The 12,324-nt window shown below is 39.7% G+C and overlaps 1 protein-coding gene across 8 annotated transcripts in view; it reads right to left on the reverse strand.

The window, feature by feature from the left end:
• Window positions 1-12,324, reverse strand: part of rbfox2 (RNA binding fox-1 homolog 2) — a 70,341-nt gene that overhangs the window by 3,531 nt on the left and 54,486 nt on the right. For 5 of the 8 annotated variants that reach the window (XM_047578133.1, XM_047578132.1, XM_047578136.1 and 2 more), the window contains 4 exons: window positions 12,096-12,243; window positions 11,501-11,546; window positions 7,090-7,172; window positions 1,383-1,455 (listed from right to left, as the gene is read on the reverse strand). In XM_047578133.1, the coding sequence (XP_047434089.1) occupies window positions 1,383-1,455; window positions 7,090-7,172; window positions 11,501-11,546; window positions 12,096-12,243 (350 nt within the window). Of the gene's footprint in view, window positions 1-1,382; window positions 1,456-7,089; window positions 7,173-10,991; window positions 11,029-11,500; window positions 11,547-12,095; window positions 12,244-12,324 lie in introns of those variants that run through there. The other 3 variants (XR_007112283.1, XM_047578134.1, XR_007112284.1) reach the window with 3 other exon arrangements.

Raw genomic sequence — 12,324 nt, forward strand, 5'->3', positions numbered from 1 at the left:
CAAACAGTCTTTAAATCTTGAAGGTTCTGTGTGCCTCTTCTATGAACTCTGATTTTTAGTTCTTTCCATAGATTTTCAATTGGATTCAAGTCAGGTGATTGGCTGGGCCATTCTAGCAGCTTTATTTTCTTTCTCTGAAGCCAGTTGAGAGTTCCCTTGGCTCTGTGTTTGGGATCATTGTCTTGCTGAAATGTCCACCCTCGTTTCATCTTCATCATTCTGGTCAATGTTTCTCAAGAATGTCTGGGTTTTCCATTCATCCTCCCTTCAATTATATTAAGTTTTCCAGTACCATATGCAGAAAAACAGCCTCAGACCATGATGTTCCCCACCTCCAAACTTGACTGTTGGTATGGTGGTTTTGGGGTGATGTGAATTTTGTCCTCCAAACATGGTGTGTGTTATGGCATCCAAAGAGTCCAATTTTGCTCTCATCTTACCAGACTATGTTCTCCCAGTATTTTACAGGCTTGTATAATGACCACGGCCGTTGAGTGCATTGCTTATTGTTTTCTTTGAAACAATTGTACTTGCTAATTCCAGGTCTTTCTGAAGCTCTCCACAAGTGGTCCTTGGCTCTTGAACAACTCTTCTGATAATTCTTTTCACTCCTCTGTCAGAAATCTTGTGAGGAGCACCTGGTCGTGGCCAGTTTATGGTCGAGTGATGTTCTTTCCACTTCAAGATTATGGCCCCAACAGTGCTCAGAATGTTCAGAAGTTTAGAAATCCTCCTGTAACCTACACCATCAGAATGTTTTGCAACAATAAAGTTGCAAAGGTCTTAAGAGAGTTCTTTGCTTTTACCCATCATGAGATGTTCCTTGTGTGACACCTTGGTAATGAAACACCTTTTTATAAGCCATCAGTTTGGACCGAACTAGCTGATATCCATTTTCTAATCACTTTCTAATCACTGATAGATTTCATAGGTGCTGGAGCGAAAGTGAAAGAGCAGGGAAGAAGGGATTGTGGGCGGGAGCTGTCACTCATACCCAAGAAATCACACCAGACATAAAGCGGCGATCGTCTACAGAGAGGTACCCACGTACCAGTATTTATGCCACGGCATAAGGTCCAAGGTCCAAACGTTTCCCAGCAGAACATTGCATTGTCAATGGTCAATGTTCTTTACTTCTCCTGTCATTAGTTTTAATGTAGCGGCTGATCGGTATATAATCGCTGACCAAAGCTTTGCACTCACTCATTAAGATATACTTGGTTATCAGATTTAATTTGCAAATTTTGCCAAGCCAATAAATTGCATGTATTGCTTCTAATGTTTGGTTAGAACAAAAAAGTTCTACTTCAGACTTGTTATAAGTGGCATTTAGTATGTGTTAAAACAATAACAATAAAATTAAAGAAATGCATGGAACTTACCATGGCTCCAACACCGTATGCAGCTGGGGCGAGTGCAGCATGGTAGGGGTCTGCTGTGTAAACTCGTCCATAGCTATGAGAAATATCACGTAGTAGAAAGGTGGAAAAAAATAAACTTTCTTTTATAGTAAAGCAAGTCATACTATAATGGCAGCACAATGAAGTGTTTCTGTCTTTTTATGTGAAACTAAAATTACTGTCTGGCTTTTTATCCATAAAATGTAATGTAATTCGCTCAATGTCACTAGTCATTTTTCCCTCTAACTTCAAAATGTCACACAAGGCTTTTAAAGCACGATCATGATGCTTCATTGGTGCTGCACATAACTTTGCAGACGCATATGCTAAATGTAGGCTACTCTTGTATGTGTTTATGCTGTTGTTCCTGTTGCATCTCTGTTCTTTCATCCCACACACATTTTGCACATCTTTCATATTGATTGGTTTATCATAAAACTTCATTCTGCAAAGCTGGAGAGATACAGGCAGGGACAGCTGGTATAAATGAACTAACAGGGCTAAGCCCTCCTAAGCGAACACAAAAAAAGCTGAGAAAATTATTTTTTAAATAACTTGCAATGTATTGTTTTAAGTTTTGGTGAAACCAAGGCATACCACATACCATAACACTTTTTCGCATCCGATACCAATACTGCAGCCTTTAAGGATCGGCCGATACCGATCCAATATCGATCCCTTTGTTTTTGTCATTAAAAGTTAATAATACGTGGATGTAATTTGCTTGATACTGACATCTAAAAACATCAAAGTACAATAGCTGTTCTGGTACCCAAAAGAAAGAAGGAACATATGTGACAATAGCTGAAGTTATGCTGTGACTTTATTAAAAGCTCACATAGCTTTTAACAGCATTTGTAAACACTGCACCAGCTGCACCATTCTAATGTTTAAAATAACATAAAAGTGCTTTAATACTTTAAATTAAATTAAATAATTTCAGTGTATAAACAGAAAAGTCACATTATTCATCAATGACATTGCAAAGCTGCAATAAATAATTTTATGAATTAACATAAAATAATAGCATCTCCACTAGAATAATGTAGGTAGAAGTTAAACATGGGTTAAGACACACAGTCAAAACAAAAAAACTCTAGGCTATACACCTGGGGTCCGTTTCACAAAGCAGGTTCAACAAACTCTAAACTCTGAGTTGATCTACTCTGAAATAGAAAACTGAATTTGAGGTTCCAGAACAGCGGATCTGAGTTGGTTTAATCAACTCGGAGTAGTCTTACCCGGTGTTAAGAGCAGGTTGCGTCCTGCAACCAGCAGGTTGCTTTAAAAAGGCCTTCTTTGTCTAGAGAACAAAGATAGACATGTAGCCTTGTCCTCCATTTTGAATGGAGGACCAACTTGGAGAAATTACGTTCCCATCCATTTGTTCAAGCAGTGGGTTGGGTGCTTGCTCAGAGAACCACAGCCATGGGAGGCGAACCTGTGACCCTTCGGACCCCAAGCTGCGCATCTCACAACTACGCCACAGCTCCCAAACATAATTCACAAATCCTTTTATTGGATTCAGATAAAGCCTGAAAGTTACCCTGACCTGAAGCAGGTTTGCCGTTCAGAGTAAGATACCATGGTTACGTACCTTACTAAGGTACTGCTTCAGAGATTGTTTGCAAAATTTGTTGTGCTGTTGTGTCTGCACCCCAGAGCAACACGACAAATTTATTTAACCATTTAAAGTTCTGCCATAAAGTGGCCTATGATAAAGTATTGAAGGGGCAGAAGTCCCCAAAAAGCAAGTCAACTTCAGGCACCACCACTGAAACACAGTCCTCCACTGAGGACACTCTTTACAATGCCACTCCATATCTCACCAGCTCCCAGCAGCAGCGAGAGATAATGGAGGCTGTGACATTTATGGAATAAAAAGTTACATTTAAAATTGAATTTTGGTAGTTCAATCGTAAATTGTGTTGGTTGGAAAGAAAGGACTAGCTAACGGAAAATGGAGCCAAGAATGCACTTTTCTGTTTTCATGCCTGCTTTTTGGAGGAGATATAGCATGGACCCAACAAGGAATTGTGGATTTGAAACATTTGTCAGACAAAATTAGAAAATAAGGATTCAGTGCAAATCACAGCAGCATTTAGCTGTCCATGTTACAAAATTTAGTGTTACAAGACCCACAGTTGGAAAGTACAGTGGTTGGTGACATTGGTTACCATACGGGACATCGGGGTTCAAGTCCCGGTGAGACTCTTTAGATTCAAAATGGATTTTTTTTTTCCCCTTCTCCATAGTGCAGTGTTGGTTGTCATAGTGTCAGTAAGTGAAGATTATCAGCTAAAGCTACATAATTAAAGTTACTTCATTTTTGTTAATATTTCCCAGAAGCTGCACTTTTTTATTTCACATATTTTACATGAAAACACCAATTTGTTAAATGTCAGCCTTGTGATTAATGCTCAAAGAAGTGACTGAGTAGAACAACACTTTCAGCTAAGTGCAGTTAATAGATTCCTCTCTAGCATTGTTTTTTTGTGTTTTCATATTGTGGTATTATATTCTACTGTCTCAGGTTCAAACTGCACAATCTTTTCATTCAATAAATTTGAGAAGTTGAAAACTTTCTTTGATTGGGGGTGTGGCTTGTTATTAAGGTATGATTAAGGGGTCAAGAAGCCAGACCAGTTGAGAACCACTGATGTAGAGCATCAGACCAGTGACAATATGTATAGTCGCATGTCATCATTCCACCTGGTTATCTAGGTGGTGTCCAGCCAACGACGTGGCCTATGTTGATAATTCGAACTCTTTCTGGTCTGATTAGACGAGATGGAGTTCACCCTACCTTGGGGGTGCTTCTCTTATCTCTAGAAATTTGGCCGATTTTATTAACCCCCCAAAACCATGACAACCCAAAGTTCAGCCCAGGAGGCAGAGTTGCAGTCTCACACACTTCTCTGCCACTTCTCTAGTACTGTCTCACACCCATAACTCCCCAAACTTCATAGATGTGCTGTCTGCTCACAGATTATTTAAATGGAAAAATAACAATAGAGGAGTTATTCATAAAACCTTATACAAATCAACACAAATTCACTAGTACAACAGAGCAATAAGAAAATTAAATATGGTCTTTTAAATGTCAGGTCTCTCTTATCTAAACCTCTTTCAGTGACTGATCTGATAACTGATCATCAGATTGATTTGTTTAGTTTGACTGAAACATGGCTGCAGGATGATGAATATGTCAGTTTAAATGAGTCCACACCACCCAGTTATAGTAATTATCACATTCCTCGAGGCACAGGAGTGGCAGCAATCTTCAACTTTCCATAGGATTAGAACAGCATATTATTTTTCATTAATAGAAGAAAACAAGAACAACCCCAGGTTTCTTTTCAGCTCTGTAGCCAGGCTGACAAAGAGTCACAGCTCTGTTGAGCCATCTATTGCTATTCCTTCAGCCCTCAACAGTAATGACTTCATGATAAAATGTTGGCATTAGAGATAAAATTCATAGCTCCCTTCCAGCTGTCAAAGATCTAAGACTCCATACTGCCTGAATTGCTCACTCAGGTTTTTCCATTAATTAATACCTCCATATTAAATCAGATAAAATTATCTTTATTAGCAGGATATGTGGCCCTGTCTCTTGACCCAGATGTTTTAGCCAACTATAGGCCAATTTCCAACCTTCCTTTTTATCTCTAAAGTTTTAGAAAGGGTTGTTGTCAATCAGTTGGTTGATCATTTAAACAGGAATGGTTTGTTAGAAGAATTTCAGTCAGGTTTTAGAGCTCATCATAGTACAGAAAGGGCTCTGGTTAAAGTTACCAACGATCTCCTCATGGGTTAGGGTTAGGGTTATACCAAAGTAAGCTATGGAGTTCCTCAGGGTTATGTGCTAGGACCAATTATTCACATTATACATGCTTCCTTCCCTTAGGCAATATTATTAGAAAGCACAGCATAAACTTCCTTTGATATGCAGATGATACCCAGCTATATTTATCCATGAAACCAGATGAAACTAATCCGCTGGTTAAACTCCAAGCATGCCTTAAAGACATAAAGGCTTGGATGACCTGTAAATTTCTACTTTTAAACTCAGACAAAACGGAAGTCATTGTATTTGGCTCTGAACATGTCTGAAATTCATTATCTAATCACCTGGTTTCGTTGGATGGCATTACCTTGGCCTCCAGTACTACTGGGAAAAACCTTGGTGTTATATTTGACCAGGATATGTCCTTTAATTCTCACATAAAGCAGGTGACCAGGACTGCTTTCTTTCACCTTCGTAATATCATCAAAATTAGGAACAACCTTTCTCAGAGTGATGCAGAAAAACTAGTTTATGCATTTGTGTCTTCCATGCTGGATTATTGTAACTTATTACTGTCTGGCTGTCCAAATAGCTCTTTAAAAAGCCTCCAATTGATTCAAAACACTGCAACAGATAGAGAGATCATATTACTCCAGTTTTAGCTGCTTCTTTAAAATCTAGAATTGAATTTAAAAGCCTCCTTCTTACATACAAGGCCTTGAAAGGCCTAGCTCCATCATATATGAGAGACCTCATAGAACCATATTGTCCCAACAGATCACTACGACCTCAAAGTGAAGGTCTACTTGTGGTTCCTAGAGTTTCTAAAAGTAGAATGGGACGTAGAGCCTTCGGCTATCAGGCTCCTCTCCCGTGGAATCAGCTCCCAGTTTGGGTTTAGGAGGCAGACACCATCTATGTTTAAGGTCAGGCTTAAGACTTTCCTTTTTCAAAAAGCTTATAGCTAGGGCTGGACTTAACCATCCCTTAGTTATGCTGCTATAGGCCTAGACTGCAGGGGGACGATGCACTGTGCACATGTCTGCCGTCGTGGCCTCATCAACCAGCCCAGTCTTCATGGTCTGGAGTGCTGTGTATCAGACCTGTGGAGCTCTATAAACTATATCTGACCCAGTCTTCATGGCCTCCTCCAGTTGTCCACTCCTACCTAGATGAACAATTCACCAACCTGCCCATGATTCCTGTTATACTCACAAACTGTCACATAAGATCATCAGCTATGTGTTATATTACTAGATCCTACCTGTTTCCTTCAGCTTGATATATGTATCTATCACAGAAGTTTGTTTATCTTGTTTCTCCTGTTCTTCTTTTCTCTCTATCTTCTCTGTCTCTACCCGGCTTGCCTTCGGCAGATGGGTCCCTCCATATGAGCTGGGTTCTGCCCAAGGTTTCTTCCTGTTAAAAGGGAGTTTTTCCTTGCCACCGTTGCCCTCAGGCTGCTCTGGAGGTTGCAGGCTGGTTTTTGTGAAGCGTCTTGAGACAATTTGTATTGTTATTGGCGCTATATAAATAAAACTGAATTGAATTAAAAAAGTATAGTGTACCTGTAATTGATGAAACTATGTGTATTGCAGGTGATGTTCCTTTTGCTGCTGTGTTACCTATATAATTGGTATTATGCATTTGTTAGCCAACCCACCAAATTTAACCACCAGCCGCCACTGGATACAGGGCATCGGAGACGTCCACCAACCTAGAAGGTTTGCAGTTCAATCCCCAGAACGTGCCATATTGGGCCTTGAGCAAGGCACTGAAGCCCTACAATGAGTGTGCTTTTGTGGGTAGATGTGTCATTTTGACTTAAAAGTATTTTAACTAATAGATAGAAAAGCAAACACCATTATAAAACACCATCATAAATTGACTTTAAGTACTCACCTGTCACTGTAAGCTGCTGCTGCTGCTGCTGCTGGAGTTGCTACTGCAGCCGGCTGGGCATAACGATATGCTGCATATCCACCCTGTGAGGAGGCAATGAAGGAGAAAACCAGGAAGAGTGTAGAGATACAATGAAGGTACGGATGGAAAAGGATAGAGAGAAGGAAGTGTAAAATCTTGTTAAAGGTTTGTCACATTACTTCTGCAGACCAGAAGAGTAGCAGTAAATGTAAAGGATTACATTGTGAGAAAAAGTGCTGCGAAAAGTGCGAAAGATTAACAAGCAGACAACCATCAAAACTGGCTAAACTGGTGCAGTATAGCATTCACAAGGATGTAGCTCAGGCTCTGTGTTGATCTCTCACTCATGTCTAACCCAGAAAAAAAAAACATGCTTAATTGCACATAATGCTTTTTGTCATTTGTAGCTCTAGAGTGCATTATCATTCCAACTTTGAGTTAGTCATAGAGGGAGAGAGCATTCATAGCCATAACTGTACCCTACCCCAATTCCCCTACCAAAAACACACAGTTAAAGAAAGGGGAAGGGGTGGCAAAATGATTATGTCATTATTTATGGGTTGATGAACAGCTGATGAACAGACAAAAAAACTACAGGTGTAAGAATACAGTGAGCCAGTCGGATTAAAACGGGGGGGGGGGGGGGGGGGGGGGGGGGGGCGCACACACACGCGCACACGTGCACACACACGTAAACACACGCGCAAACACACACACACACACACACACACACACACACACACACACACACACACACACACACACACACAACCACTGACAGACACGGCTTGCTTTCCCAAACTGAGAACATACAATGTATTAGGCCAAACATCTCAATAAAAAACAAAACAAACACCACTGCATTCTACCCAAAAGAATCAGTCACAACCAAGTCCCTGCAGGACCACATAATTGCTGCTATGGGAGGAAGGCTAGACTGGGAAGGTGGGAAGAGGAAGGCTAGACTGGGAAGGTGGGAAGAGGAAGGCTAGACTGGGAAGGTGGGAAGAAGGCAAGGAGGAAAAGCGGCCAGGATAGAAGATGTAGAGACAGATAAAGGGTCTGTTCCGGCCCTGCATTATGATCATGGGCTATTCAATCGTAAGTGTTGTGTTCATACCTGGCATTGACATGCATCTCTAAATGTGTCTCCAGTCAGTTCTCCAAATCCAATCATTTTCAAGCTTTGTTTGAAAATAAACCCAGACATCATGTGGGGCCAAGTACAATATTCGAACAGCTCCTGTCTGATCTTTAAGATCTTAAGAACAGTGATATTTAATTTGTGTGCATCATGACTTTGGCACACATATTAAGTAATTATTTATAGATGTCTGTCCTGACATTAGTTAGACCTACACAAAACTCTGATTATAACTCCAATGCAGGAAGTTTCCATATGCGCTGTAATCTTCAGTAATAAAAGGTAAATAATGACATTGAGGAAATATGTCACTTAACCACATATGGTTCCTCATACAGTATGACTGCATCAATAAATAACACAGAATAACACTTGTAAAATTAATTTTAAAGAATTTTCGTTAAAATCTGAACATGCCCAAAGAGAGGGCAATATATAGAAATATATAGAAATAAAAGAGGAAAGAAAAGAAATAAGGAAAAACATAGATGAAAAAACAAACAAATACTACAAAGGAGGGGATGAAAGAAAACAAAAATTGACACAAAAGCAGGGTCAAAAGAGGAGGGACTGTTGCGGTAGTCAGCCTTGTAAGTATGTCTGCTCATGCTGACATTGATTCAGTTAGCATGCCACATGTGAAACAGATAGGGAGATTCCTGGAAGGGGTCTGAAGTAACTGCTGATTGGATGAATTTTCCCACCCCACATGCCTTTCATTGCTAGTACTCTTTTTTTTAAAAAAAAAAATTGTGCCTCAATATTTTTCTCTTCACCAATTTTACACCACTGTTCTTTCTGAAATATATGTACAGTCCTGCCCACCATTATTGGCACCCCTTCATTTGTTGCATAACCTCTGCAATATCTTCAGAAATAAATGGAAATGTACCAAAATAATATCATCAGGATCTTTTAACTGGAGATCCAAAGTAATTTAATAAAGAAAATTGTTCTTTCAACTTACATATTGTTATTTCAAAGAAGAAACAGAAAAAACTGCATGTGCAGCAATAATGGCACCCCTGCAATATTTGGTTGCACACCCTTTGGCAGTGATGACAGTCTCCAAACGTTTTTTGCAGCCATCTATAAGCTTCTGGCACTTCTCAGCTGGTATTTTCTTCCACTCTTTCTTTGCAAATTGTTCAAGCTCTTGAACGTCTGCAGGTTTCTTTTCCCCAATGGCAGATTTCAGCTCATACCAAAGATTTTCAATCAGATTCAGGACTCATTGCTGGCCATTTTAAAACAGTCAATTTTTTCCTCTTCAACCATTCCTGTGTGCTTTTGGATGTGTGCTTTGGGTCTTTGTCTTGCTGGAGGACCCATGATCTTCAACTCAAACCAAGTTTTCTTACACTGGGTAGGACATTTCGCTCTAAAAATCGCTTGATAATTCTCTGATTTCATGAGACCTGTCAAGGCCTCCAGTACCAGATGCAGCAAAGCTCTATTTTTGTTTCATCTGTCCACAGAAATTTTTCCCAGGATTGTGGTTTGTCCAGGTACTCTTTGGCAATGATTACTCGTCCCTTTTTATGTCTTTTCCTCTGCAATGGTGTCTTCCTTGGCCTTTGCCCATGAAGCCCTGTTTGGTTTAGTGTGCGGAGTATGGTACTTGTTGAAAACATGACCCCAGACTGTTCCAGGTTGGCCTTCAGGCCTGTGGATGTTTGACATGGTGTTTTTCCACCATTCACACCAACCTTCGAAGACTTGTCTTCTCAATTTTTCTCTTCCCCCCCATGTCCAGGGAGGTTCTTGACAGTTCCATGCTTGGCAACTTCTTAATAACGTTACACACCGTTGAGACAGGGATACCAAGGTCTTTGGAGATGGTCTTATACCCTTTAGAGGTCTTGTGTTTGCTAATTATCACACTTCAGATATCCTTAGACAGCCCCTCTGTCTTCACCATTGTGACAAAGGAACAGGGGATAACAAATGGCTTTTTAAAACACGGAAGTCATCATTCATTGGCTAGTTCATGTCACATGGGCACAGACCATTTATCACAGGTGATTCTCATTTGTGATTTACCACAGGTGAGTCACAATGTGTTTCCATACTGATTAACAGCAAAGGGTGCCAATAGTTTTTCTATTTTTTCCTCCCATAGTTTGCTGTTTTGTATCAAACACGAGTTCTCTATAGAAAAGAAATGTTTCACATGATTAATTTTTTTCAGAAGATATTTCATGTACTATGTCCATGTACTATGTACTTAAACTTCATGGGTGCCAATAATGGTGAGCAGGACTGTATAAATATATATATACATATTGACATGTTTCTCAGTACTTTCAGTACTTACATATTATGCAAAAACATCATCAAAATATCACGCTTTTGCAAACTAACGAAAAAACCTTAACATAGTGTATAGACTGAATGTATTTGACTATATGTATAAACATGAATCCGATTTGATGTTTTATCTGAACCTAATTAAAATGATAAATATTAGACATTTTTGCATCTCTGTTCCACGTCCTTACTTGACTGCACCTAATTTAATTATAATATATATTTTTATATTTTTTATGTTTTATTATATTCAAACTTGATTCTTTTCACCCCCTTCCGCAACTCCACCCATGTCAGAATCCAGTGAGTTAGTAGAAGAAGATAGAGAAGGCATTTCAATCTCAGATGATCAATAATGTCTAGCAGCACACAGTCATTGGAGACGAGGAGGATGCACACTGTCTCTCACACAGTGTGTAAACCCTACCTGGGGCAATCTGCCACTAATGTCCTGAAACACTAGTCTACAGAGAGAACAGAAACAGCTATTGTCAACCTGGTCTCTCTCTCTCTCTCTCTCTCTCTTACACACGCACACACACACATACATACACACACACACACACACACACACACACACACACGCACACGCACATAATCACATTGGTACAAACTGACTCACAAATGCACAGGAACAAACCCTAGAGAAGTCTACTTATGAATGCGCTCATGATTAAATTTTGTGTCGGGCTCCTGAGTGATCATATATCTGTTACAGCACACTGTGGTATTGGACACACTGAGTAGTCACATGAGATTATGCCATACACATTTGAAAAAAGGGATGAAAATGTCTAGCAGTGGTCATTCCAAACAATCAAAAGTATACAACTCTATGGGTTTGATCTGTGCTGTTTCACCCTTGAAAACACACAGGCAAGAGGAAGGAAGAGTAGGTAACGAGTGAGGCAGTGGAGAAGAGACAGGCATACTTACGTAGAGATCAGCTGCACCATAAAAACCATCCTGATAGGCCATCACGCTGAGAGATACAGACAATAAAGGAAAGGTAGAGAGTACACAGGGCCAGTGGTGCAAAGTCAAAACAAACAAAAAATGTTGTCATGCGCCACCATGTGGACATTATAGAAAAAGACAAACGAGAGTGACAATTGAGGGGAAGAGAGGTGAGAGAACGGTGCCAAACAGAGAGAGAGAGAGAACAGAGAAAGATTGGTGAGGATTATTACATGCCATGCAACATGCAAGACAAAATACCACCTTGTGTTGCAATTGTACCCATGTATCGCTTCGGTATTTTAAAAGATACAACCTAATTTGATCTTAATGTACTAAAGCAACGTATCATCACCATTTTTGAGATACAAGGAAATGGTATTTTAGCTCCACAAACTATCAATTAATCTATTAATCTCAATTAAAAATACATTCATACACACAACATGCAAAATTATTCTCATAATAACAAGTGAAGTCATGCTTTTAAGAAGACAGTTATATACATAAAATCATGTGTATTTGTCATTATTAATAGCAAGTTACTGGTATAGCATTTTTTGATTGTGTTTACCCTGGGTAGGTAGGGATGGCAGGTTGTGGGACAGCTGTTCTAACTGCACTGTAGACAGGCCGAGCTCGACCTCGGAGGTGAGCGCCTCGTAAAGTTGCAGCAGTGGAGGCAGCTGCTGCTGCTGCTGCTGGGTATGGAAACCCAGGTACTGAAAGACAGACATATAAATTCAAATTCAAAGTTAAGAAAGAAAAAAAATGCTTTTTGCAGTAAATGCAGTAACAGTAAT

This window comes from Mugil cephalus, chromosome 2 (genome assembly GCF_022458985.1).
Source record: "Mugil cephalus isolate CIBA_MC_2020 chromosome 2, CIBA_Mcephalus_1.1, whole genome shotgun sequence".
Classification (NCBI taxonomy): Eukaryota; Metazoa; Chordata; class Actinopteri; order Mugiliformes; family Mugilidae; genus Mugil; species Mugil cephalus.